This window comes from Athalia rosae, chromosome 3 (assembly GCF_917208135.1).
Source record: "Athalia rosae chromosome 3, iyAthRosa1.1, whole genome shotgun sequence".
Lineage (NCBI taxonomy): Eukaryota > Metazoa > Arthropoda > Insecta > Hymenoptera > Athaliidae > Athalia > Athalia rosae.
The window spans coordinates 17,007,356-17,034,672 of NC_064028.1; the positions used below are offsets into that span (position 1 = coordinate 17,007,356).

Below are 27,317 nucleotides of genomic sequence, written 5' to 3' on the forward strand. Positions count from 1 at the left end.
GCAAGGCCGTTTTACTTACATGCGACGACCTTTGCGATCCTCGCATACGTCACGGTGTCGTCTACCCATCGGACAGCGAATACGTTAAGTCCACGTGGTGTTTCTGTCCAGGGAAAATCTCCCACCCGAGAAACCCCGCCGACCACCCACCGCGTTGTACTATACATTTTATAAATGCTGCAACCCATTCGCGTGGCTCTTCCGAACGCGCGATTGTACAGCTCGACACAATTTTTTATGTATAATCTCCCGATCAGTTGAATATTTTTAGAATACATATGTAGTTCACTTCGCGCATGAATAAGTTCTTGGCTTGGCGAGAATTACTGAAATTAATTTGCTCGTTGGTTTCGACGTATCGATTCGGCTAGATGTATTATCTTTGGTGTACATTAGGTAATGACTAAAAGGATTATATTGGCCGCCCGAATGATCGAGAGATATCATCACCCATACTTATAAATTTGTCAGCTGTAAATCATACCGATATGCTAGTAGAATTATAATAAATTAGCGAAAGCTTGATGGACGAGGGTTGCAATTACATGTGATGAAATATCAAAAAAAAAATATGAATTCCCTGTTGGATTCATTTCTAGAAAAAAAAACGTGAGGATTTCAACGTTGAAAAGAGGCGAAGTATATGAAGAGTAAAACATGACAAATTGGTATAATTATCAAGAATGTCGATGGATAATTCCAGGAAAGATTTACATCGAGATCCGTCGTCTGGAATTCGCAACATAGTTTTTAACGTGAATATCTCGAAACAATGTAGGCGAAAGTATGCTAGCGATAAATGAAATTAGAGTACCATATGATAATGAGAATATTACGCGCGCGAAACGCACTGGTACAACGTTAGTTCCAACATACAAATGTGAGTAAATATGAATTCCGCATATTATAACGACACCGTTGCGACTAGGATAACTAACAATAAGTAAAAATGTGACACAGTGCGCGCACAACTGAATTATTGAGCTGGACCCTAGGACTGGTTTTATGTTTATATCCTTTTTACTAGTTCAAAACCGGTTATTGCAACAATTTTTTTTCTTCGTAAATACCGCTCATCGTTTCTACTGCTCGTCTGAAGATTAGCTTTATCGTATCGATTTGTTCCACGAAACCAGAGATTGAAGAAGATACGACCAGCGGCGGTTACTTCCATTTCATCACTCAACGCGAGCACTTATATTTTTTCCATGCAAATAGAATTCTCAGTTTTTTATTTCCGTCCACGTAGCACAACCGACGTTTTTCCCAAGCTTTTCCCTTTTCCATATACCTACTTTTTCATTTCGTTAAAATTGTGTGCCGCAGGGTGCTTCTCATGCAATTGAACGTGTCAACCCAGATATAGTTCGGACTGCAAGTTTTCGGGCACGTATGTGGCATACTGAAACTATAAAGAAAAAAACAAAAAGAAAAAATAAACCAAAAATAACCACCATAAGTGGTAAGACCATCAAACGCAGCTGCTATTCACCATTATTATTGAGTCATTTCGGGGTAGACTTCGTTTCAATGGGTTAACGTGTTTATAAAACTACACGTTCAGCAGTCTGTAGGAGTTCGACGACCATTACGTAAATGAATTGAAAATTCACCGACGTATGTAGATATCGTATACCTGTTTATATTATCTACTGTACGAGTAGAAATTTACTCGCCGCAATTGTAACCCTTGCAATTAGTTTTGCGAATGAAGGCTACATTTACTAATATTTTTCTCCCAGCATTTTGTTGCCAACGAACTTGACATGTGGTCCAGACTCTTCGCGTGTACCTCCTCATACACGCCGAACGAATAATTCCTTCAGCACTTAACAGTTGACACTAAGCAGACATTCCTCTTCACTCAGATCCGTGCAACTCCGATGAGCGTATCTCATGGAGAAAAAAAAAAAACGAAAAAAAGAAAAAAAGGTCGCAGTAAAACCCTCGCCATAAAATACCCTCGGCATAAAACGTTTCTCGGTGAGTTAGCCGATGCTATAAAAGTGCACGTGTACGAAATAAACATAACAACGAGAAAAGCAGCGGGAAAATTAAGAAAGAATAAGAGAGGAACGTAGTTGAAGACGGTAACAATATGTTAGATAAATATATTTTTTGGTACTAACCTGCTGTAAACACTTATGAAACTGAACCCGGTCGAACAACGACCGCGATTGTAACATTTCGTTCCAGCGTACAGCTCTCAAAAATTTGCATCATTGCTGACAATGAGTCGTGGAGTTTACTTCATATTTTGAACGGGAATGTTGTAGTTCACGGTGAAAATTTGTTTAGAACTGTATCGCGGATACGAGAGTCGAGAGCATGTAATACAATAAAACTTTTGTCGACTATTTGAATTACATCGCATGTAAAGAAATCAATAGAATCATTGTCGGTAACCTCGGAGGAATTTTTCCCGTGACTTGTTCTGATAATATAGTACATAAATTACATACATTCATGTATAATCTTACTCTCTAGAGTTTATAAAAAGTTTATGTAAAAACTGATGTGCAATTACAAATTGCATCGATGTACGTGTTTACGTAATGTACGTGGCGGTTAGAGGGGTCATTGAAACGATAAGACGGCTTAGAATTCTCATTAATATACCTAGTGAATGATGTAGTGATGTAAGAAAAGAAAATGATATATTATGTTCAAGAAATAGATCTTTATAGTTGATATAACACAGTGTCCTATTTATCTATAAACAACTCGCATAATTGACAGCGCTGATTGAGTCTCAATCGCCGTTTGCTTACGTAAATCGCGTCGTTTATGCACACGGCGTAAAGTATAGAGATCAAGATGCCAAAATTTTTCTGAAAAAAAAAAGTCATACTTATAAAAATTCATATGAAATATACATCTCTGTGGAAAATTATTCTTTTCAGGTGGATCTTATTCAATGTAGTGATGAAAATCTTTTATATTATCATCAAATACACGAGAACAGAAGTAGCAGGAATCTCTCCCTCGACCCTTCGTCGCTAAAAAATCGACGTGCCTCCTTCAACCGGTTATTAGTTATTTGTTTATCAGAATTCAATCGCAAAATCGATTGTCGTCTCATTAAAATACTCGTTTACTAATCAAAGAATATTACATTGTAATAATAATACATTGCAATTAAAGAATATTATTCAACGGCACACAGATGAATCAGATAAACATAGTGACATTCCTCATGCTGTGGCATATGGATATGGGGATATCTCCCTACTTCAATGTACTTGCAGATAATAGCCCGTTTATTTTTTCAATAAATTTGTGACGATTATACGCGTGATGCATTAATCATAGTCAGCGGACAGTGAACTAGTGTGTAGATCTGTCTTTGCTGGAGGGAAAGGCGCCGAGTACATGATAATAATAAAGCGTGACTAATTGAATTCTCAATTGAAGTTCCAAAGAATTCTTTCTTTTTTTTTTTTTTGTTTCGATGCGTAGTAAAAGCAATACGCGACATCCTCTTCCTTCGAGAGAGTTCATTTGGAGCGATGATGGAATTGGGTGAAACGAGCGCGGGCGGCGGGGATTTGTCATTTTATTAGTCCAATCATTGACTAGTAGGTGGCGTTAATCCATCACCATCGCCTCGGCGAAGCGGCAACATTCGTGCGCCGACTGTGACGCTCTACTGTCGTTCGAGAGCGTTTCCTTGATCATCATCAACGCGTTTTAGATCTGTGCAATGCGACCGGCATCGATGCGGCGGGAGAAGCGATCATCAATATTCAAATTTAAAGCTGGTAATCGACCCCACGAAGACAGATATTCGTGGTTCAACATATCCAAGTTTTCGGAATTCATAGGATGTCATAATCCTGGTAGAAAACTACCCGAACCACGTGCCAAACATTTGATAAACTGATCTCCACCCGTTCATGTGAATTTTGCCTACTCCGCCATGCCCCGTGATGTCAATTGAAAACAAAGAAAGGTCAAGTGAATTTTTATTTTCATTTCTAAACAAAGTGATACAAAGTGAGAAAAAATAACAACTATATTCAGTTTCATTGGACGCGTCCCCAAAGTTCGTTCGGACGCGTAAGATATTTTTTTTATTGCAGTATTCAGGAAGTGAGACAGTGAGACAAAAATGTCACGTGTACAAGTACTACGACGCGGTGTGTATATAAAAATGTATTGAAATGTGATGAACGTCGATGTTTGACAGCGGAGGTAAAATATACGAGGCGCGAATTTACGGTGGCGTTGAAGTTTTATCATCTATTCGCGGATCGGTGGTAATGATATTAATGTCAATTATTTTTAAAATGGTACATGCGTATACTAACAAAAACGTGACGCGATAACTCGGATGTAACGCAATGGATACATGTTACTATCAAAGGTGATTTCAATTTTCACGTGCGATCGGAAATTTCAATTCCATTGGATATTTCGTGCAATTTTTGTATCAACTGAGTGAACGAGAACCAAACAATGATCGGTGGTTGAGATATTTTGTGGTGGTTTTATTCTTCTTCAAGGATGAACAAGTAACAATAAAAAAAAAAAGTAAACTAAAATTGCTGGCCAATAAAAATTAAGAATAAGGAGAAAAACCATACAAATCTAAACCCGACGTGGGCTCTATGTGTGTGAGCGCGATAGGTGAGTCATGGTTATGATTATTTTATGAGATAGCTTTATGGGTTATGGAGAGAAGCGTAAGCGCCTCTGATTCAACAAGAAAGCACGTTTATCGCCCATTCAGTTTTTAAAAAAATTTCAATTTTCTATGTGGAATGAAAAATTGAATCGAAGTTAATTTCGTATCTGAAACCCTTCTCGCAGATATACCGATAATGACTAATTGCCTGCGATAATCCATACTTGAAAAATTGACTAGGGAGAATGAACGAACTCTCAGACGACCCTCCGAGTCCGCCATCCTTTTTAGCTCTCGTAAAAAATAAGAAAAGACATTCCTTCCTTAGATATGATCTGCGGCATACCCAGAACTGCTGACGGAATGATGCGATAAATATAGAAAATCAAAGGCATTTCCCCCCCAGCTGTAACCGAGATACCAATAAACTCTCTCAGCGGGGGCGATATGTCAATGGGATGAAATAGACTATGCGAAAGAGCGCGTTCTGTTTAACGGATCTCAAACTCCAACCGTTCCACATACCTCCTCTGATCTGTTGAGACACTTGAACCGTTGGTAATGCGATTACACAAACGATATAGAAATGTAATCGTCGTAACCCGATACTTTGTTTCTTATTCCTTCATTCGACGATCAGAGGAGTGAACAACCGCATACCCCCTGGCATTCTATATCGGCTAATTAGGCAGATCGGATGCAGAACATTCGGTATTGCAATCGTAGATCGGATATTTGACCGTCTTGAATCAACTGCGGTACTCCTTTATGGGGGCATATTTCCCTCAGCAATTACACGCTGGTCACGTCCCGGGTCCAGGGAACATCCTTCTCGATTTCGAATGATTATCGTACCACTGATCGAATGCGAAAATTATTCACACCACAATTCGAATTCGAATGAGGTGGGAAAAAAACCGTGGCGCTTGTTCGGGGCTTAAAAAAAAAGGCTCGGTAGGATTGCATTAAAAAAGGGGCCGCCGTTTTAAAAGTTGCGCAGATAAAGTGCAGCGATCCCACGCTGGAAAGGGGCAAGGGCGAAGATCACGGTGAACGGAAACCTGTAGGCTGTATCATATTTCATGTAGTACGTTTGTGAGAAGTGTGGAATAATCAGCAATCCGTTATCTCAGCTGCAGCGTAGATATGATATAGGCCTGTGTACCCCAAAGAAAAACGGGAGAAACGGGCTCTGGAAGAGCGATATTAAAAGAGGAAAACAAGATATGAAACGGAAATGAAGCAGTATCAATTTTCTCTACTCGAAATAAATGAAACGTAAGATACATAATGATCGGTTAGATCATGACTGAGTTACCTTTTCCTAATTTACGGCGTTGGTGGGTGATTCTAATGCTTGAATCATTTATGAAACTGGATCCGTTTTTTATCAGTCGGACCTCAGCAGACAGTGATTATCCGTAGTTAATCGTCTCGAGCCACTGCGTATTAATGATACAACTTAATGTGCGTAAAATCTATAATCCAAATATCTGAAGTAAAGATCTTTCTGGCACACAATGTCCACATGTCTGAAGTTTATTGTTTACTTTTACTCAACCATTTGTGACGTCTCTTTGAACTACTTCACTCTTTTTTTTTTTTTTTCCTAAACGAAGCACCCACTCATAATCGGTTCACGTTACGTAAATTTGCCTTTTTAAGACCTCTATCAGTTACTGAAACCGCGCTATACACGTAAACATATTTTAACAAGAACCATAATATAATTATATTTAATTAGAAGATAATTGAGTGATCCAGTTTTGAATTCAATATTTAAACCCTAATTCAGGGGGTTGCTTTCAGTTTCGAGAGTCCCCTAATTAGATTTTTCGCTCCTAGAAATTCTAAAGCTAGTTATAAACTTTCAATGCTAAAAGCGTCGTTTCGTTAATAGGACCATTATAGATTTCGAAAACTCTCTCAACTTTTCACTCTCTCCAATGCTAATGATCCTTTTCTCACCCTACTTCCGCGCAGTCTGCATCTCTACGTCACACGCAACCGAAGGAAATATAACACCGCTTAACCGTACGACGATGTATTGTATCGGATTTTCTGAATTTAGATCTCCAGTAATCGTTAGAACTGATATCTCGGCAGTAAGAGAATAACATTACAAGAAACGACGCTCCCTCGTCATCGCGATGGACTTTCTATCTGGACGTTCGAGTGTCCTTATTGTCGGGGCTGCGTTATACACATACATACAGTGCAACAGGGACTGATACAATTTCATCTCCTTCCAAACTATTCGCTAAATCGACAAAAAGTCAAAATTTATTGACTCGAGAAGAATTTGGGGGTGAAAGTTATTATTCTCTGTCAGACTCGATAATCGAGTCGGGCAAAAAAGTTTTGGCCGCAAAAGGGTAGAGGGGAGAAGGTTTACGGAAAGGACTGTATTGTTATCATCTGAAGAATTCGTTCGCCATGTTTTTCTCGAGTATTTAGGCGTAAATCATTGGTGATCTTCATGCTGATTACATTAACATACTGGCTCTCGGAGGAGACCCTCCTACGTGGCCTGCACTATCAGAGAAGCTGTAATGTCATTGACAATGCGAGACGCTCTGACCCAACAATCTCATCACCAAACAACTCGCAGGGGTCTCAATCTCAAGGACATATCTCACAGACCTGTAACGATGCCGGCGGTGTACACTGGGCACAAAACACGAAAAAAAGGACTGAGAATTCTAAGAACGAAGACCAAACGACCCGTGTGAAAAAGAATAACATGACGCAATATACCTGCTAGTCTTGGTTTTGTTCTTGTGCAACAATGATTCAGAACGAGTTTCACTCGGCGATTTTTGGTTCTTAAACTTTCAATTTTCTTTCAATAAGAAGTGTAATTTGTCTCGAAGAGTTCTCACGAATCTCAGTTGAGGGTGAAAAGTTACGGGGGGGTGAGAAAAAAAAAAAAAATTCCTGTAGCACACTTTCAGGTGCAGAGGTGTACTCTCTGAAAATACCCATAGTTAGATGAGGTCGAGGGTGAGGTAGAATGTTGCGTCTAAAATTATCCCATACAACCAGCGAATGAGTGAATCTAGGTTGGAACCGCTGTTGCCCGGGTTGCATATAACAGCTTTACCAATTCCTGGTAATAGCTGACATCCCAGTGGAATCAATAATTTACCTGGTTACTCCTGGCTTCACCTAGCACTACCAGGTATCTCATAAAAGTATAGGTATGCTCGGGTACATGTATATACGAAATATAAAATAGTAGGGTATTTTTATCATACCTATACGCATACTACTCACAATCAGCGTAGTACATCGCGCATTGCAGCTCCGTGTCTCCTCTTCGCCCTTGGCTCTTCGCAGAGATTTTCACCTGTGGCTTGTACACTCAGCAATAAAATCAACGGCGCCCCCGGCACTCGGCGAGATTATACCGATTTTTTAAATGCTGTAACTTGATGAAAAAATGTCAAAGATATTATTCAGTCGAAAAATCGCAGAAAAATTTTGAGATAGCCATTTTGTAGCCTGAAATCTCCTTCAAAATGACCTCTAAAAAGTTTCATGCACGATTTTTTGACACTGAGTGACGTTATTCAATTTTTAACTATCGAAAACGCAATTGATTGATTGATTTTTTAACCCGCGCGTGGTTGATTTGCGCCTACACGTCGATCCTGCCCTCAATGGCGTGCCTTGGCTGAAGATTGGATCACTCAGTGTCAAAAAATCACGCATGAAACTTTGTAGAGACCATTTGGAAGAAGAGATTTCAGGCTACAAAATGACTATCTCAAAAGTTTTTCGCTATTTTTTTCAAGTCCGTGGAGAATTTTGGAAAACTTGTTTTCCCTGACGTTTCCCGACTCGGCAATCGAATCTACGCCACGGGGTCAAAAATGATCTTGAGATTAATTTTCAAAAACTATTTTGAAGTAGAAGTTTCAACCTTTGAAATGCTTCCCAGAATGACGTTCTTTTACATTTTTTCATCAATTTACAGCATTTTGAAAATCGCTATTATTTCGCCGAAAGCCGCGCTGGGTGCACGGTTAATTTTGTTGCCGGGTATATTTACATGCTGTCGTTATATAAATATACTTTGTATACCCGATTATCATACTCTCAGATTAATTTTCTGCAGAATGAATAAGTGAAACATTCTTTGTTCCTGACGTAAGAACGGCACGATTGGAACGAATGAACAACAGGCACGACCCTAAAATTTCATGTAACATTCCAGAATATTATCTGGCAGTACGTATTGAGAAAATATAACGCATTCAGGTACTTAGAAATATGTCGTGAACACTTTCTGACGTGATAGGCAAATATAGGTCAGGCGTGGAACGGTAGTTTATGAAAGGGACGAAATTCTCGGTCTTCAAGTCTGCCGCAGCAGGAGCAGTTGTCATCCCTCTCGTTTGTCGGCGTGCTTATGATGCGGGAATCGTTGTCACTCCATAGCTATGTTATCCGAAGAATCGTCGTTGTACGATTAATTTGTGCGAATATTCATTAATATATAAATATGTTTACCGAACACGCACACTCATCATATGAACCAGAAGTGTACAACTTTTGACTGTAAATACCTTCTAAGGTTGATTTCACTCATCAAGAAAGACATACGGATATTTCAGCGGGGCCATTTTTCATCGACGTACGCTTGCACCATTCGTTGTTCTCGTGTTCATATATTGTTTCCAAATGACAACTGAACCATCATTCTGCCGTCCGCGAGACGTCAACTCTATTATAAACACGTCTCGACTTATCCTAGAAGATTTCGTCATTCGCACGTTATAATTTCGGCATATATAATATAACACCGTGTTGTAATCTCAGCGGAGACTCTTGCCATTGAGAACCAGCGAGTAAGCAAAAGGACATGTTATGCTGAACAATCGTTTTATTAGTTATGTTACGGACGGGATGCAACGCAATTAGATGACCGAAACAGCATAATCTGTTTCATCAAAGTTAGATGGTGTGAATAGCGTGGATAGCGAACGCCTGTACGGCTGCCTTTGTCGCGGTATTCGTCTCTACACCGCTTCGGAGTATCAACTGCGCGTGAATAAATAACCGCGGTCAAAACGCGGTCAACGAACAAGCTGCTGTGTTTTGAGAAAAGTTCGGCATCCACCGGAGCCCCTTAGGTTTGCGAGTAGAGGTATTGCCGCGGTGTCGTGTACCCGTGGAATAGCCCGTATGTAGTAATCAAAATTCTACACCCGTTTTAATCGCGGAGACTAAACAATAAACGACGGCCAGACTACAAAGGATTATATTTTGAATAAATAAACAGCTTCGTTCGAATTCGTAATGTATCCGCAAGAATATAATGCAGCTTGAGGATATTTGCACCAGTGATGAGCCAGCGAAACGTGAGTTGTAATCTTAGTCTTCGTATGCGGTGTCCTGTACCTCACACGCCTCGCGATGCCGACTAATAGAAATCAGGTATCAACTGCATGGAATTTGTATCTCGTTTAGTTCGGACGTCGAGCGAGGAGGAATTCGATGCAACGGCAATCGAATTGTCCGAGTTTTTGATGCGATAAATGAATCGTATAATAAACGCTGCCTTATCTAAAATTGGTCGGCGGTACTGATACGTTTAACGACAACGTTGATAACTGGGCCACAATCTCCGAACGGAACCGCTCACTGCGAATCCGGGTTCGTTTTTCACGGCATAGCCACGTGACCTAGTAAAAAATGTGTCGATTCTTCCCGGACGTTTGTGTGTGAAACACGACGCCACAGAACTTCTGCGCTGTAACGCTACCCGACGACTGACTTGAGGACTACCCCCACTACTTGCATGTTTCAGCCGCGTGTAGAGGGAGACGATGCCTCTGGGGAAGGGGGTATATAAGCTTAGCGGCCCAAATCGGAGGGTTCATTAGTTATAAGTCGTGTGACGTTAGAAGTTGCATTTGCATGCGTAGTTGGCAATCTGGAGTAGTGCATGGATGACTTACACATATAAAGGCAAGCTTAATTTTTTGTTGTAGTCGAAAAGAAAACGAGCAGGAGCCGATTATTGTTATAAAAAATTCGCAGCCGTTATCCTGCGAAGTTGTTGTCTTCCGTTTCATTGGAACATGATTGAGGGAAAGGCAAATATTTATCCAGGTGTGAAACACGTTTCATAAGACGAAAACTATGATTTTTTTTTCGTCCAAAGCTATCTCATAACTCGTCAATTTGTAAAATAACCACTATTCGAATTTATCGAAGTTTTAACATCCTGGATTATGTTTTCCAGCTACTGTTTGCGGACCGATAATCGTGATGATTGATACAAACAGGCTCAGTCACAGTCTTACAACTGCGCTAAAAGATCGGCCTCATGGCATCCCGGTTCAGCCGAACAGATCGCTCCCTCTGCGGCCACCACCGCCGCATCCGACTCGAACTATTGTTGCAAAATCACCGCTGAATTCTCGGTTTAATCAAGTTGGATCCGACTTGGAAAAAAAAACCACGTCAAACAATGTCCGCAACCCATCAAATAACAATTTACTAAGCATCGATAATAATCGTGACAAGAAAGGGGGTGATAAAGACAAAGATGAAACAAATCGACCAAGGGTTGTGGAGATGAATTTTTATGATTCGAAAGACAAAGACATTCTGGACGATAGAACTAGTTGGGATAATCCTGGTGTGATTCGTAGAACCTCCATGGAAATTTTCAAAAGACACGCATCTTCATATGTTAGTGAAAAGTCTGGTAAAGGTAGAAGTAATGAAACAAGGCCGAAATCTTCCGACTTTCCATCAACGACAAATACGGGGGGAAAGAAATTCATCAGTCCTCCCAGTAAGAGGACGCTACAATGTATCGATGGTGATTGTGAAACTTTTAGGAAAAAGAAGGCCCCCAAAGTTAAAAAGTTGGAAAAAAAAGAGTCAGTGGAAATCAAGTGGAACAAATCAAAGAATCAACGGACTTATAGTAAATTGTTTTCACAGATGTACAAATATCGTAAGTCTAAGTCTGCGCAATCCCAGGATTTTGGAGAAAAGACGAATTCGTCGACACTAAACCCGGGTGAAAAGGGCGATTGGGTTGATACGTACAAGTCAAAATTACCAAATGACTCAAAAATACCGAAATGTCCTGTAGCTATACCAATTGCAGTAGCCGATGCGATGAACCAGCAGGATTTATTATTTTCAAAGATCAACGTACAAACAGCTCGCGACGTAAACGCAAAAGATTTTATTAGTGCAAATGTGGGCAACGAAAGGCGTCAAAAAAATGATGTGACCACTTTCGTGAGTGACGAAGAGGATGTAGTAACTGTGATCGGTAAACCAAATATAACTCATCGAGCAAAAACTAATCCAACAATCCGACAAAATGATGCTGCTACTTCTGCAGATAGTCGGAGCAGATCTGCATCCGGTATCAATCAAAATATATCAAATCAATCGAAAGTTAACTCACAGGTGAGTAGGCCAGACACCCGAGCGACTATCAATGAAACTGAAACGGCGTTGCCATCCATGCCAATCCTAGAAAATACACAAAATGATGCTTGCGATACACTAATACAACCTGAAAGAATAGCAAATCTCGAAAACCTTGACTCGACTTCGATTACAACCTCGGCGGCAATAATTGATGTCAGAGTATTAAATGATGTATCGAGTGATGAACCACATAACTCAACCCCGACTACACCAAATCAAATGGTTGAAAGTCCCTCACCTAGTGATGGAAGTGTACCATGCTTGAACGGTGGTACGTGGGTAAAAATTAAAATACCTGGACGTTCTCCAGAATTCTTTCGGCTCCCAACTCCGCAAGTACCGTCAGATGATGACACAAGTAACAAAGCTAATAATAACCCAGTTGAGACAACAAAACCAGTATCCTTGTTCACTGAAACCCAATCCATAGCGGATGAGCCTAAAAATAATGAAGAGTTGAATCACATGAAAATTCGAATAAGCAGGCTAAAAGATACTTCGAAAGCGAATTCAACAGAGTATCAGGTATCTTTCACTAAAAAAGCTGATACAGTAATGCAACAAACGTCGTCCACAGAGATTGCATTTCCACTCGTATTACCCACTGATCACCAACAGCAGAGCGAAGACTTGAACGAAAAAGATCAGCCACAGTCTCAGATCCAGTGTCAAAAGCAATGTGATGTTCCATGTGATCTTGAAGTACGATCTGCAGACACTTCAGACTTACCGGAAGCTCAGAAAACTGTAAATCACTTGAAAGGGGACTCAAAACCCGGCTCTAAAGCTAGGTCTCGAATTGATGAAAATAAAGTCAAGAGCCGCAAGATTCAGCTCAGAAAGAGGTTGCAAAAGTTTGCTAAAGATGAAGCGACCGTATTGCGTAAAATTACCCGTACGTCTGACCCAGTACGACTCACTTTCCTGAATCAAAGACTAAATGTTACTAGAAAAAAAATAGAAAATACTCAGAAGCACCTTGACAGGCTCAACAGTATCGAGAATGCAATTCCCAAGTCATTGAAAATACAAGTCGGACGAGATCTTGTGCAAGAAACGCCAACACCGGATCTTGTAGATCTTGCGGTGCAGTCACCCCTACACCCAACCAATGAAACTGATAAGGCTTCAACTCAAAGGAACTCAGAGGATTTGCTACAACTTCTGATCACGACCTTAGAAAAAGAGTTCACTCCCCAAGGCCATTCCAGATTGGATGTACAACACGAACCAACTGTCCAAAACACAACTGACGATACCACCAGCATTACTATTCCCGTCACTGAAAACCCTTGCCGAAATGACAAAGATGCGTTGGACTTCTCTTCAACCCAATTCAGTAGACCAAATACAGTGATTCAAACAGCTGCGTCTGAGATGGATCCCAAACTCGCCGTCAGCAACTCAGAGTATTCGAATAAAAAATCACCGCACGAAAGTCGCACAGCTAATTTGGATTACATCGCTGATAATACCTCACAATTAGAGAACCCGATGAAAGAAAAATTAACTACTACAACAAGAGAGTTGGAAAATACTCAGAACCACCTCAACAGGCTTGAAAATATCGAGGATCCAACTCCCAAGCCATTGAGAATAAAAGTCAGACGAGACCTTGTGCAAAAAACGCCAACACCAGATCCTGTAGATCTTGCGCTGCAGTCACCCCTACACCCAACCAATGAAAGTGATAAGGCTTCAACTGAGAGGAGCTCAGAGGATTTGCTACAACTTGTGATCACGACCTTAGAAAAAGAGTTCACTCCCCAAGGCCAGTCCGGATTGGATGTACAACACGAACCAACTGTCCAAAACACAAGTGACAATACCAGCAACTTTACTATTCCCGTTACCGAAGACCCTCGCCTGAATGATGAATATGTGTTGGACTACTCTTCAAACCAATTCATTAGACCAAATACAGTGGTTCAAACAGCTGCGTCTGACATGGATCCCAAACTTGCCGTCAGCAACTCAGAATATTCGAATAGAAAATCACCGTACAAAAGTTGTATAGCTACCTTGGAATACTTCGCTCATAACACCCCACAATCGGAGAATTCAATGAATGCTTCAACTGACCTCGCTAAAAATCTGCCGTTCGGTGCTTCAGATGTGACCACAGTTCCAAAAAAAGTTAATAAGCAGCAAATCAATCCAAACTGTAATTGCAAACATTGTTTGCGAGGTGATAAAGCTGTAACAAGGCAAAATGCAGCTAATCTTGACAAAATATCCACATCAAGCGCGGTTCCTGCAATGATCAGCCGTGATAATACTAACATTCACCATCAAACTAATTACCCTATTCATCGTGCCGACTATAAGACGACAGGGAATGTCCGTAGCCAGTTTTCCAAGGACAACGGAGGTGCAAATATTAATCTAAGCTCACCATTGCAAGGGCATTCAGCTTTACCCCTTCCACCAACTTACAACAGGAATCTAACTGCCCAAGGATATCTACCGTCTCCGGAACTCAGCCCGAATCATCAGGTGAATGAAAACAATGTGTTCCCAGATTTGTTCCGTACTAATATGACTTTCAGGATAAAGCGTACTGACTGATGCTGTTCCCAAATTACAATTTAAGCCTCATCCGACTATATTATAATTAATACGAGTTAATTGATTAATAATTGATGTTTTTCCAGATTCCACAATGGCCTAGCCTGCTGTCTGGTGTTCAATCATTAGATCAATTCACTCCTGACCAAGCAAGTACCGCCAATACATCGATACCGGCTGCACATTTGCAGAATTCCCAAACTCAAGAACCTGTTAATTTTTCCGCTTCTGCTAATCTACCAAGGTATATTTTGAGTTATATCATAGCTTACTGGTCAATTGCACGATAATTTGTATTCGCAAGAAAAATTAATATTTTTATTCAAGGTGCAAAACTGCGCTATCAAATTTATTCAGCTCTTGAAATTTTCTCGGAACCCTTTCAGCCATGCTCAAAATACTGAAACGATGCAAACAAACCTGCCTCGTCACGTGAATACTCGAATAATGACTGAACAGTTTCCAACACTTGCTAGTTGGGCAACACAGATGGATAGGGCACCTGTTATCGTAAAACCAGTGAATAACCCTTCATCTCGTGCACCGATTGGTCCCCGCCCAACGATTGGTCATACAGCTAAGTATCAGGTGAGGAGTTCCTACTTGTTTTTTACGACGTGATCCCGTCTCTTATACCGCTCGGATGAGAAAACAATTATTTTACTTCCTGTTTACTCAGAAGCCTGGTGCAGAAAAGTATAAAATGGACGCAACTGCCAACAACCCTCGACACCACCCTATTGTAGGGAATGTGTCACAAAATTGGCTACCAAACAACTTCCCGTCTGAGCAACAAAGACAGCTTGACGGATTCACAAATCAAAGAAGTAGCCTTCAACAACAGCAGGGTAATCTCCAACAACGGCCATATCAGACGGTCAGTACTTAAAACCTAGGAAAGAAATGTAATATTTCATGTTTCGAATTTCTAAACATTGTTTTTTTTTTTTTTTTGTTTACAGATGAAACCTCGCGTGCCACCAAATTCACCGAGCTATCACAATCCTGCTGATCGATCACCTGTTTACCCTGGAGCTGAAATATACTCTATGTACACGATGCATATGTACCAGCAACCTGCTGGTAGATCTCAATACAATCATAGTTACGATCCTTCTAGAATGCAGATTTCCAATCAACAAAATCTGCGACACTACTATCCCACGCCAACTTTTGCGTGGTCATCAGTTCCGGAAGGGTACCAGAATCAAGTAAATCATGCATCATCAGCCAGCACTGCCGCCATGTTATCGCAACAACAGCCCCAGCAACGTCTGAAACCGCCTCCGTCGTACCCCTACTCGAGGATAGCAATGACTAACTACCATCACGATTACAAGAGCCCGTCGTTCAACCTTCACAATACTATGCCTAATGCAGTTGACAATCCATGGCCTTACCCAACCTTGTATCAAAATCCTCCACCCTTGCCTTTGCATCAACCTAAGGATGCCATGATTCCACATTTGCCCCAAGACAGTGGCAATGTCACGGTTTCTGCTCCTGTATATAACGTTCCTCCAGCAGTATCCGGTACGACTATGCAGAGTCAGATCCCTACGAAGCCCCTAGACCCTGCGGCATCTGGGGCGATTTCTCATTTAGGCAAAGTTTACAAAGCTCTGAAGAGATCTAGTACCTTGAAGTGTTCCAGATGCGGAACGGCTGGTCCGAAATTCAATTGTAACGGTTGTGAAACAGCATTTTATTGCAACGAAAGTTGTCAGGCTCAACACTGGGCCATCCATTTCATGGAATGCGCAACAAAGATGCCCAAGTTGAAAAAAGTCGTTTAAATTTGAAAATATCAATGATTCAATGGGGCCATCATTCTAGTGAGTTTTCCGATAAGTAGCGAAAAGTGTTGTGCGTCACATTGTGAGCTTTCGCTGATTGAGCAATGATCGTTCGGTGCTTGTGTCTGGGCACACAATGAGTAAACTGGAGTTATGGGTAAATATTCTTTACTTTGGTTATTTATCGTATTATCATTAATTAAGTCGTTATATATTATACGTGTAATACGTAGTTCGATATGTTTAGTTTATTTTAAGAGTTTTCCGGTGTATTTCGAAATGCACAACTATTAAAACTCAGTTAGACAACAGTATTATACTGTAGATTATTATAGCGGTTCCTAAACGAACTGGAATACGCGTCCTAAGTTAGTTGTATCTACGTATTGCATATTCATGGTTACTTGAAAGTAATTTGTAGACTACGTATGTTACTATTACCGCCTTTACCATTTCAAATTAGCGATAACAGAGATGACAAGAAAATATTTTGTATTCATTATTTCAAAACGTGGAAGACGATATTCCGTAAAACACTGAAAAAAAATCAAGAATCGCCGCAGTAGGAATTAAAGTATCAGATATCTGAAAACTTTGTGTACTAAACCCTGAATAACACATAAAAAGGTATTATTTAGTTAGTTATAATAATTCACATATTATGAAAATGATATTTTATCCAATACTGCAAGCCACCTGATAGTTTTTCAAGTCTCATGGTAAATCGTCATCGTATGATATTCTGGCCTCAAGTTTTTTTGGTAAAATTAATGAATACAAAATATACAGTCAGTCCTTGAGCATTTTAAAATGATCAAGTATCTCATGTGATTATCGTATTTCATTTATCGGGATCTCAATTCATGTCATATTTCAATTATAAAATAAAATCTCCGGCCTCCCGGTGATCAGTGTGTATTGGTCGATATCGAAGTAAAGCCTGACTGTCGGTATGGATTCTATATTAATATACGTTACGCATTAAATAAACAGAACGTGCGGGCGAGCGTTCTTAAAATCTAATTCTTTCATTTATCTAAAACTACAAACCGTGTACGCGGTAATTATTATATGTATCTGAAAGTCAGATGAGAGTGGTGATTGATTGATCAATGCTAAATATGTGTACACACATAGTATCATATACTTAATTGTATTACGTATCGGACTGATTTTAACGTTACCATGTAAATACCAAAGTGTGTTATCTAAAATGCAAAATATCCTTCAGTCAATTAGGTTTATGCGAAAAAAAACTCATATAACAGAGAGGTCCTATTAGTCAGCTTCTTTTTTACTCGATAAGTTTTAATTTTTCAATTTTTTTAATTTTATACTTTGTTGCGTCCTAAATTTACTATTAGTTACTTAATATCCATCTACATATTCATACTTATATTCATATTCACAGTCATATGCATTTCACAATGACTGTCGAAAATACGAGTACTACCTCATATGTGGTTCTTTCTACTTTTGTCGAATGCCTATTTTGACAATACAACATGCTCATTAGATTACCAAATACTCTTCCTTTCTCAAATATAATATAATTATTATTAAGCAGGTATACAGTTTTAAAATAGCGAAACATCTGGTCGCCACATTTCTCTCTGGTATTTTTCGTATACAGGGTAATCCCGAAATTGAGCGACACGCGTTCATTTTAGGGTACCTTGTTGCATTAATTTTTAGTCATTACCGACCTACATTGTTTTCTCCAGTGGTACAGAATACCTGAGGTGCTTTTCTATGTTGTTCTACCTACCTCGAATGGTATAATGTAATGAAACGTACGAAGAGTTAGCGTGGTAATTGGCCGAGATGTATATGATATCAATTCGAGGTAGACAATATGGGGTAGACCGACTTGGATTTTCCCGCGGCGTTCTCATAGAATTTTATAAGGGTTTCGAGAGGACAACTGTGATGATTTATTGTCTTCACCTACGGGTGAATAGCTTCTTTTTTTTATTTTGTTCTATTCAAACATCTAAAATGGATTGTACTACCGCGGGGTTGAGATTTTCCGGGAGATTTCTACGAAGGTTGCCAATAGGGTTGCATTTTATTATTACCTGATTCTCATAAGCCTAGGTATTCATTAGTACCGCAATACGATAGGTTTTCATTCATGTGCTAACCACCCCCTGCCACTTCTTTTCTCTTCCTTTTTCCGGGGCCTAGTGTGAGAGGCCGTTTCGTATCTTGAATGGTAAATCTCCCGTGCGTACAAATTACATGTAAGTAGTTTTAAATCTATGATGTACCTATTGCAGTTTCAATTTTTCTTTTCCTTCTCTTCGTTTGTTTACCGGATTTAGGAGCTTTGCCAGGCGACAAATTTTGTGATACGAAAATGTGTGATTTTTCAAAATTTATTTCAACAATCTATTCGGCATTCACGGTGACATCGTTGATATATGTTATTATATATTACCAATTAGTTTTGGTATTTCCGATCGATGTTATGTTTGATGTTTCATATCAATTATTAACAACCGATTGAAAATATATAATAATGATAATATAAGCAGACCCAGTAATGTGACCACCCCTAAAAATTACGAAATGTTACCTGATGTCCGTAAAAAAAAAAAAAAAACAAAAAAAAAAACTGGTGTATAGACACGAATAATTGTTGATTGTTGTACCGATAAAAAGAGAGTCAATAAATTTAATGTTCACTATTTACGAAGATCAATGTACCCTACATCATCACTCCTTATGAAATGATAATTATGAGTCTGAACGCATCTATAATTCGTGAACTCGTGTTCAACACCTGCGTACATACGAGTTAATAAGCATATTTCACGAAGTATGTTGAGTCTCCCGGCTGACATTAGTTGCGACGAATTTTGAAGGAATGCTATAGCATCGGTTGAGATTTGTTTTCTTTCACCTACTGCTGTGCTTGGTATTTGTGATTGCCATGTTTGGATCGTTGGAATTTATATGGTATAATCTACTCGGCGGTCGAAGTGAATACGGGTATTTTATTTTATCAAGATTCGATCATCCTTTTGAGATATTCTCTTATCAGAGATGAAGCCTGCTTCATTGCTCAGTCTGAGGAAAATTACAAACTCGATGGTACTCACAGTTTTAATCCGTGGCACAGCTGTTATACACCTGTATGGTTTTCAGCTCTGAAGACTGCATCTGTTATAACCGTATGTCCTACCAGTTACACTTTTTTTCTGAAAGAAGTACAACAAATTAACGTAATTGCGTTGCTTCGAAATCAGTATACAATTCATAGCTGAGGGACTAACCATATAAGGAAAACATAGGTATTCGTGGACACTTGCGATTTACGTCAGTAATTAACTGATTATTGAATATAGATACGAGTAACGACTAGTAAAATAATCATGCAAGACATTTTAATTTTTTTTAAAGTTCTTATGTTATGTAATGTCATTTGCGACCTTTCCTAAGCTCCAATTTGATCTATTACCTCGTTTCAGCTAATCAACAACGTGTCAAGGAGGCATCCACAAAACTGGTGTCCAGGGGTACACGAATTTACATAATTTAATCCATTGTCATTTTTCGAGCCATGTATGAATTAAACGAAGTAACAAACACTCATAAAAATTTAATATTTTTACCCGAACTTCTTATACCTTTATTGTCGGTTTTATCGTCATTTCAGTCACGGGACAAGTATTTACATTCAAACGCACAAAAACCGTTCACGGGTATCCATGGACATATTAACCCTTGGCGTACCGGGATTTTTACAAATACCCCCACCAACGTCCCTGACGGCTTGCCGGTCCTCTAAGGGTTAAATGGTATAGATAAATTGGAGTATAAGCGTTTTGTGAGTTACCCGTTTCAAGCATTGGTAGTCTTTGTGATGAGCGCACAGAAAAATATGATGTGAAGATTTTGAAAACCACGTGAATATAATTGTGTTAATCGTTTGAACAGATGGTTAATTTTTGCAATGTTCATATTATCATTGATTCACATGTGTGAAAAATTAAATGTCATCTAATCTCGAGCACGTGCCTCACAGAACATCAGGCCAGCACAGTAGTTTAATCAATCGCCAGTGTGCTCAGGTAGTGAAAATGATTAATTCAGTGGGTAAAATATGAGAATAATAAATTAATAAAGTATAACGCACGTGGTCATCGAATGTCGTCCATATTTCAACCTCCGTAATTTCGCGCTTTGGAGCAGCTGCTAATGCGCGTTGAATTGAAAGCAACGAATTCGTTGATTGAAACCAAGAAAGATGGCGGATTGTGAAAAAGAGGAGGCTCATAATCTCGTGAGTAATTGAGTTTTATCACCATTTTTTATTATCTAATCATAGAAGAGTGTTAATGATGACATATTAGATAAAGAGTAGTCTAACTTAAGAATAATAGGGCTTTCAGGGATTTGCAGTAACACCGTCAAAGACTTTTGTTTGTAGAGGTTAGGAATTAATTTTGACGTACATTCATGGCCATGGTATATTGACTTTTCTTAATACAGCTACATACTTGTCACATCGATTATTATAAATTGTTGTACCATAAACAATCAGCTTGAAATGTATATATTTTTCTTTCCAGCAAATGGAGTTTGAGTGGGTGCTTCACGAGGAAGTACATTCGTCGCTCTCCCAGTTGCGCAACATTCTGATGGTGTGTATGGACATGAATTTTAATTGAATTACGTAAATATACATATTGTACACAGAGTATAATGGTACTCTGAATTTCACAACTGTGCATACACCAGATTAACTTGTAACATCACTTTTTATCTCAGATTCAAAGATTCAAGTCTTAAATAAAGTTTTCTCTTTCAAGGATTGTGCGCAGAGGTTTCCATTGGCTCTTTTTGGAAATGATCAACCATGCAAGACGGATAGATTTGTTTTTACAGCACCACATGACCAAGTAAAATGTGTGATAGTATTGACTGGGGATAGTATTACAAATGCCGTAAGTTAATTTTTGTCAAACCAATTTAAATCCGTTGTTCAAGTTATTGATAATAATATTTAACCATTCGTAGGAGGTGAATTTCAAGGTTCAGCGGCAACAAAATGCCAATATGCGGACTAGTATACAAAACGATCATCCCTGGAAACTTCAACAGATTCAAGATGCTGCTAATCATTTACAGCAGGCTATCGCTCACATAGATAATGTTGACCGTCATTATCTATTTAAAACCTCAGATGAAGTTATGCACATCCTGGGGAACATATTAGGATGCCTACAGCGTAGTAGAACCAGTTTAATCGTCCCAAGAAAAAAGACCATTGATGATCTTATCAAAAGTCGCAATATGGTGAGCAATCAATGAAATTCTCGATTATTCAGTGTACTGATGATCTGAAATGTGTTAAACGTATTATTGAATTGTTGCAGAAATCCTTAACACCCAATCTGCCGGACAACTTGGCCATCAGTTTTTACATACAAAGTTATAAATTAGTCCTAGCCGTTTACCAATTGGAAAATGCACATGGTAGCGTTAAGTATGAAACACATCAGGCGGAGTGCAGCGTACCATGGCTCAATGAAGCATTGGTCTTACTCACCATAGCCTTGCAGCTTTGCCAAAGATTGAAAGATAAGGTGAGTGGCGCATTGCAATGATTCAATCATCATTTGTTGGTGTATTTCATGATTTTCTCAATGAATTTTTCTTGTGTCCTATTTAGATCTGTGTTTTCTCCCAGTACAAGGACTTCACAGTTGGATCTCGCGTGCCCTCAGCAATGGAATGGTAACGTTGAAAAATGATTTTAATCGCAGAAACCATGTTATTGATCTTTGGAGGTATTTTAGAGCATTGATTTTTAACCATTGAGTATGTTACCGCTGGCGAGCTATCACTGTTGAGCACACTTTTTGCTGTGCGTATGTATTTGCATACTATGGAAATACTTAAATTTTAGTAAGATGATATTCCTATTTGAATTCGATTTTATGAAGAGTTTTATTTTCGCATCGACCGACTCACCCACTCAAAAGCATTTGGATTCGGATACGTGTTTTTTAAACGTCCCGTTACGTTCAGAATCGATCTTAGTTCCGCCGAATTTCCGATTCGACAGTTTTAACTTAGTTCTTATGTTACCCTCTTCTTAATTCAACGCCACCTCGCTGGAACAGTTTTGTTATTGCAAACTACTAAGTAGCTCTTGTTACTTATAATATCCCATTTGTAAATTGTACGTTAGGAGTTTACGACTAGAATTGTTGGTAGTGGGGCTAGACTTGTTATCATAGAATAGTCATTTTTGCACTAAGTAAAACTTTAATCCGGTATTATAAATGTTTGATAGATAAAGTAATTTGACTATCACCGCCATTGAATGGTCAGTCATGAAAATTCTGAATATTGAAGGAAACAAAATGATAATATTAATAATAAATTCAACGGTAATCGTATCGGGGAGGGAAATCCCGGAGCTACGGAATGTCGCCTGAATATTTAAGACGACGGTCTCAACCAACCGCCGATAAAATTAACTAGTACACTTGGCCAATTATTTACGTGCCTGATCGATTATTTTATTTAAGCAGTATTGTATTTATGTATCAGTTCCGGGTTAGTATATATAACTAAGTTATATCCAAATGTTAGTTTTTAGTGAATTGTAAATGTAAACTTATATTATCATATCTCATAATCGAATGGTAGTTGAATTATAATTCGACGTACATCACGGTATAGTGGAAGAAAATGAAAAGTGAAAGCGAAAACCTGACCAACGACACGATACTTTTAGCAAATTGAAAAATGGAAAGAAAGAAAAAATCATGTATACACGATATCCAATATTATGTAAATAGTATTATTATGATTGTTTTTATTATAATTGTTGCGATTACCGTGGTATCATGCTAACTAATTGCCGTATTATACAAATAAATGTACGTATACGTAAGAGTTTATATAGTTTGTAATAGATGAAGATTTATTATTTTATTTTTATTTAAAATCGCATCACCTAGGAGAGTGCCTTATGGCTCACCGCAGGTTTATTACTTATTATATTACCCGTGCTCATTGGTGCTCGCGTAATGGTATTTCATAGAAATTCGATGAATTTTGCGTGTATGTGTGCATTTCAATAATGATTGTTACGTTCGATAACAAGAATAAAAAAAATTTATAGAACAAAACAAAATATAAATGAATTCATATGAATTGCGATTACTGCAAACGTACGAATAGTACACTATCGTATTGTGCTGAATGTGAATCTTTCGTGCTATTTTATTTGTAACCTATATTTTTAAATCATCATCCATTGATTTTGCTATTTTGTTTTATTTTCTCTTATCGAATACCTATGTCAAAGACAACGACGCGCGTTGTTAACAGTCATCGGCTAACTTTTAATAAATATACAATCGAACAAGTCGAATACAGTTTATATCCTGACAATAAAACTAATGAGTGTGTTCGATGTCTTAGTAAATAATCAGCCAATCATGACAACTGTCGTGTCGAATATCATTCAGAATTACATGTACCTTATCGTTACCATGTTCTGAAAATGATGTAATTGTTAACCAACTATATCTCTATACATGTACACACCGCGCTCCATTGTATGTATTTGTATTGTAGAAAGAACCAACTTACGTTAGATCAATTCAATGTATTTATTGTTAAACAGCGCAGTTTTCGAAGCAATAAACTGTAATAGTTAATCATATACATATTAACTCCGTTAAGTGTTATGTTTTTTCACCCTAATTCCAATAGTATACCCATATAAATAACGTCGCAAGGAAAAATTAAATAACTAAATAATAATTAATTCGAATTTTAATGCCTTTTCATCCCGCGCGCACTTGATTACGTTGGTAGCGGGAACGTATATATACGAAGAAATGAATATTTTCGGATAATTTGAGTCTATGCCAGAATTAAATTACCCTAGAGTACGCTCTGCATAAAGCCGGATCTCGGTCGGACTAAAATTAAGCTCAACACATTGCATCAGGTCCAATGTGGGTTCGTGCCATTTTTGCGAATGCTGTTTCTTCGCCTAACGATTGTGGTCATACTACTACTATTTAACCTTTATTGGAGATACTGCGGGCTCTCTGGGATTTCTGAACTTTGAAAAATATGACATATTTATTCGCTTCCAACTGCATACAGTACATACCTTCCTGCGAATGTAAGCCCAGCCCTTCTCTTTGATGCGGTAATGGTCTGTTTACTCGCGGAAGATTTTCGAGTAGTAACCCGAAGAAAGGTTCAGTGCAGCTTCCCTGCCGAAGATCGGTGAGTAATTGATGTGGATCGAGGCACGACTCCTGTTGTGAAGAATTATGGAGCCGAGGTAAGCAACTAGACACCGTGGCGAGACCTGCGGAATAGATCGAAGAAAAGCGAGCCCTCAGTGTGGCGTGTGTAGGAAGATCTGCAGTTTCCGGTTGACGAGAAATCGAATAAAAAAAAAAAAAAAAAACTCACCGGCATTCTTCGGCGACCGACAATTGCTGCAACTAGCGGGAAATAATCCATCACCATTTCGGCGATGAAAGCACAGAAGTAAGAAATCGGTATTCGCACAGGCATTGACAATGAAACGTGGTGCTCTGTATTCCTGGTCAAACGTTCGCAAAATCGGAACAAATTTTCTACCGTCGTGTCGTCCGTTATGAAAATCGGAAGTCCTCCGATCCCCTCGGGACACTGAACGAGAGCGTTCTTGGCGCAGATAAACGCCCACGCTGCGTTCCCTGAAAAATTGTTACCAAATCCCAGATGAAATAAAATTTATTGACAGGGTTTTTTGTTACTCGGTACCCCTTTAAAGAGATGGATTGAGTCCAGAAATTTTTAAGTTTACTGTTTTTAATAAGAAAATTTTTATTTTCAGAATATGAAGGATGAGAATATTATCGCTATTCTAGAAATAAAAATATTTACCGACGTAAGCGATTTGCTGCTTTCCTCCATCTCCGGCCAGCTCAATGAGGGAGTTTCCTCGGGTCTTTGCTACTTGGAGAATTTTCCAAATTAATCCTTTATCACCTTCCCCGTACAGCAGTGGCGGTCTCAAAGAAACAGTGTACAGAATTCCACCTTGAGCGAGCGAACATAAAATGAATGATAATAGTTTTTGTCATTTTACCGTCATTCGAAACGATTTCATACCGTTTTTGAGCGGTGTTCCATTAGCCGCGCAAACGATTTTTTCAGCCCTTAGTTTGGACGCTGCGTATTCTCCGAAGAGCAATCTGCTCTCGTTTTTGGGTGGCTCAGCTCTGGATTCCTGAGAGTAAACGACCATCGCGACGATTCCACCTCTGAAGCATGGTTGCAAGGTGACTTCCGTGGTGCTGCAGTGAACGAATCGAGACACGTTTTCCTCGATGCATAAGTCGAGCAGAATTTTAGTGGCTGTTTGGCGGAATGAAGAAAAAGATAAAACGCAAATAAAATCTTGAAAACGGATTATGCGCTTCCATGCACTATGACACTGGACCACTATATTGCGTGTAATTTACCTGTCACGTTATTGCGGTGCAGAGCTCTTTTGTCGGCAGGAAATTCGTAGGAAACTAAAGCCGCACAGTGAAGAACAACGTCGACGCCTCGCACCGCCTCTCGGTATTTCTCTTTCTCGCATAAATCAGCCTCGAAATTTACCAACCGCTTCGTCTGCCCCAGACCTGTTGGGGTTACAGGATTATATACGCCTCACAAAAGGCGACCTATGATATAACAGCGTATCAATTTCATTACACTTACCCAGGGAATCCTTATACCCGAATTTATCCACTATTCGAATCTCCTTCACCTTCTCATCGTTCAGCAAATGCCTCACTACATGTTGTCCCAAAAATCCGCCCCCACCTGAAAGGGAGGTGAAAAAAAAACTCGTGCGATTAACGCAAATAAACTATTCTCCCATTTTTATCGGTTTATTATCTTAAATTACCTGTGACCAAAGTAACTTCACAGCGTGATTTCTCGGCCATATTGAACTCGACGAAGCTATCCTATTGCGGATTCTTTACAATCAGCCAAGTTTCATATGTCAGAGCAGACCGGAATGCTCGTGTATATAACATACCTCATGTAAAATATTTGCTAACGCTGCATCATCCTAGCAATGGAGTGGTCGAATATATATTCGCGTTGCTGATTTAAGCCCGTAGTATTCTGCGTATATCAACGTAGAGTCTCGCGTCAAGTACGCAAAGTCATGAAAAAAACGACCCGTCATCGAGTATGTTTAGAAATATTAGAAATATAGTAGTGAGTTTTCCGAAGAATATCCCAAAATCGTATCTCCGCATTTGCACGAAAGCAATCGCTTTTGATCCATAAACGATACCGAACGTTTTTCTTTTCCCGAGTAAGTGCAGCAATAATATATTGCAAGTATGTGTACTAGGGTGCTTTTTGTTTTGCGACTATTTTTTCTGTTCAATCCCCACCTGAAATTTGGTTCAATAATTCGCAAAAGAAACGCCCTGCAAGTTTCAGCCCTTAATATTAAGTTAAAGTACTTTCCCAGAGGGTCGAAAGATTTTCCATTTGAAATACACGTGAATTGAATTGTTGTTTTTTCAAACTGCTATAACTCTGCGGCATTTTATGATATCGTATTGGTTTTGATCTCAATTGACGCAGAATTGAACGATGTTCAAACGTGTATGAAACGGCAGAAGTGCAACTTACACTGGTGAGATGGTACGAGTCATTAAAGTTGATTTTTACCCGAAATTTTCGTTTTTTTTTCGCTGTTATGTCCGAAATGGTCCACTTTACTGAAATAATGTTGGGAATAATCTTGTTAGAAATTTGATTGCCTACGAAAAAGGTCCTCTAGACCTGAATGCTCCGATTGATATTTCTTC

The 27,317-nt window shown here is 39.0% G+C and overlaps 3 protein-coding genes across 5 annotated transcripts; 2 read left to right on the plus strand and 1 right to left on the minus strand.

Moving 5' to 3' along the window:
* Positions 1 to 59: 59 nt before the first annotated feature.
* On the plus strand, positions 60 to 20,051 carry LOC105683454. Of its 2 annotated transcripts, XM_048653222.1 has the most exons (9): positions 60 to 2,090; positions 2,904 to 4,629; positions 10,627 to 10,747; positions 10,881 to 14,590; positions 14,749 to 14,906; positions 15,049 to 15,250; positions 15,342 to 15,539; positions 15,625 to 19,779; positions 19,932 to 20,051. In XM_048653222.1, the coding sequence occupies exons 3-8, from the start codon at positions 10,717 to 10,719 to the stop codon at positions 16,456 to 16,458; spliced, it is 5,133 nt and encodes a 1,710-aa protein (XP_048509179.1). In that variant the 5' UTR covers positions 60 to 2,090; positions 2,904 to 4,629; positions 10,627 to 10,716; the 3' UTR covers positions 16,459 to 19,779; positions 19,932 to 20,051. The 2 variants fall into 2 exon arrangements, with proteins under 2 accessions (XP_048509179.1, XP_048509180.1); XM_048653223.1 differs by lacking the exons at positions 10,627 to 10,747; positions 19,932 to 20,051 and having other exon boundaries at positions 15,625 to 19,148.
* Positions 20,052 to 20,414: 363 nt separating this feature from the next.
* On the plus strand, positions 20,415 to 24,148 carry LOC105683480 (protein rogdi). Of its 2 annotated transcripts, none has more exons than XM_012396096.3 (6): positions 20,415 to 20,746; positions 21,036 to 21,107; positions 21,276 to 21,410; positions 21,484 to 21,762; positions 21,843 to 22,052; positions 22,139 to 24,148. In XM_012396096.3, exons 1-6 carry the CDS (start codon positions 20,711 to 20,713, stop codon positions 22,205 to 22,207), a joined length of 801 nt encoding a protein of 266 aa, XP_012251519.1. In that variant the 5' UTR covers positions 20,415 to 20,710; the 3' UTR covers positions 22,208 to 24,148. The 2 variants fall into 2 exon arrangements, with proteins under 2 accessions (XP_012251519.1, XP_048509184.1); XM_048653227.1 differs by lacking the exon at positions 20,415 to 20,746 and adding an exon at positions 20,813 to 20,931.
* On the minus strand, positions 23,713 to 27,076 carry LOC105683351 (3 beta-hydroxysteroid dehydrogenase/Delta 5-->4-isomerase type 4). The gene is made up of 7 exons (XM_025747118.2): positions 26,393 to 27,076; positions 26,203 to 26,307; positions 25,959 to 26,123; positions 25,606 to 25,851; positions 25,378 to 25,533; positions 24,919 to 25,187; positions 23,713 to 24,811 (listed from the first exon to the last, which is right to left on the minus strand). The coding sequence occupies exons 1-7, from the start codon at positions 26,430 to 26,432 to the stop codon at positions 24,659 to 24,661; spliced, it is 1,134 nt and encodes a 377-aa protein (XP_025602903.2). The 5' UTR covers positions 26,433 to 27,076; the 3' UTR covers positions 23,713 to 24,658.
* Positions 27,077 to 27,317: the final 241 nt, after the last annotated feature.

What these genes read in the sequence shown, in the direction of transcription:
- LOC105683454 (XM_048653222.1), top strand. Translation starts at nt 10,717, where the DNA reads ATGATTGAGGGAAAGGCAAATATTTATCCAG. An exon ending in GCTTCTGCTAATCTACCAAG is followed by an intron (nt 14,907 to 15,048) that starts GTATATTTTGAG and finishes GAACCCTTTCAG; the next exon opens with CCATGCTCAAAATACTGAAA. An exon ending in AACAACGGCCATATCAGACG is followed by an intron (nt 15,540 to 15,624) that starts GTCAGTACTTAA and finishes TTTTGTTTACAG; the next exon opens with ATGAAACCTCGCGTGCCACC.
- LOC105683351 (XM_025747118.2), bottom strand. Translation starts at nt 26,432, where the DNA reads ATGGCCGAGAAATCACGCTGTGAAGTTACTTTGGTCACAG. An exon ending in GCACCGCAATAACGTGACAG is followed by an intron (nt 25,852 to 25,958) that starts GTAAATTACACG and finishes TCCGCCAAACAG; the next exon opens with CCACTAAAATTCTGCTCGAC. An exon ending in TGGAACACCGCTCAAAAACG is followed by an intron (nt 25,534 to 25,605) that starts GTATGAAATCGT and finishes CGCTCGCTCAAG; the next exon opens with GTGGAATTCTGTACACTGTT.
- LOC105683480 (XM_012396096.3), top strand. Translation starts at nt 20,711, where the DNA reads ATGGCGGATTGTGAAAAAGAGGAGGCTCATAATCTC. An exon ending in AAGAGGAGGCTCATAATCTC is followed by an intron (nt 20,747 to 21,035) that starts GTGAGTAATTGA and finishes TTTTCTTTCCAG; the next exon opens with CAAATGGAGTTTGAGTGGGT. An exon ending in AGTTGCGCAACATTCTGATG is followed by an intron (nt 21,108 to 21,275) that starts GTGTGTATGGAC and finishes TTCTCTTTCAAG; the next exon opens with GATTGTGCGCAGAGGTTTCC.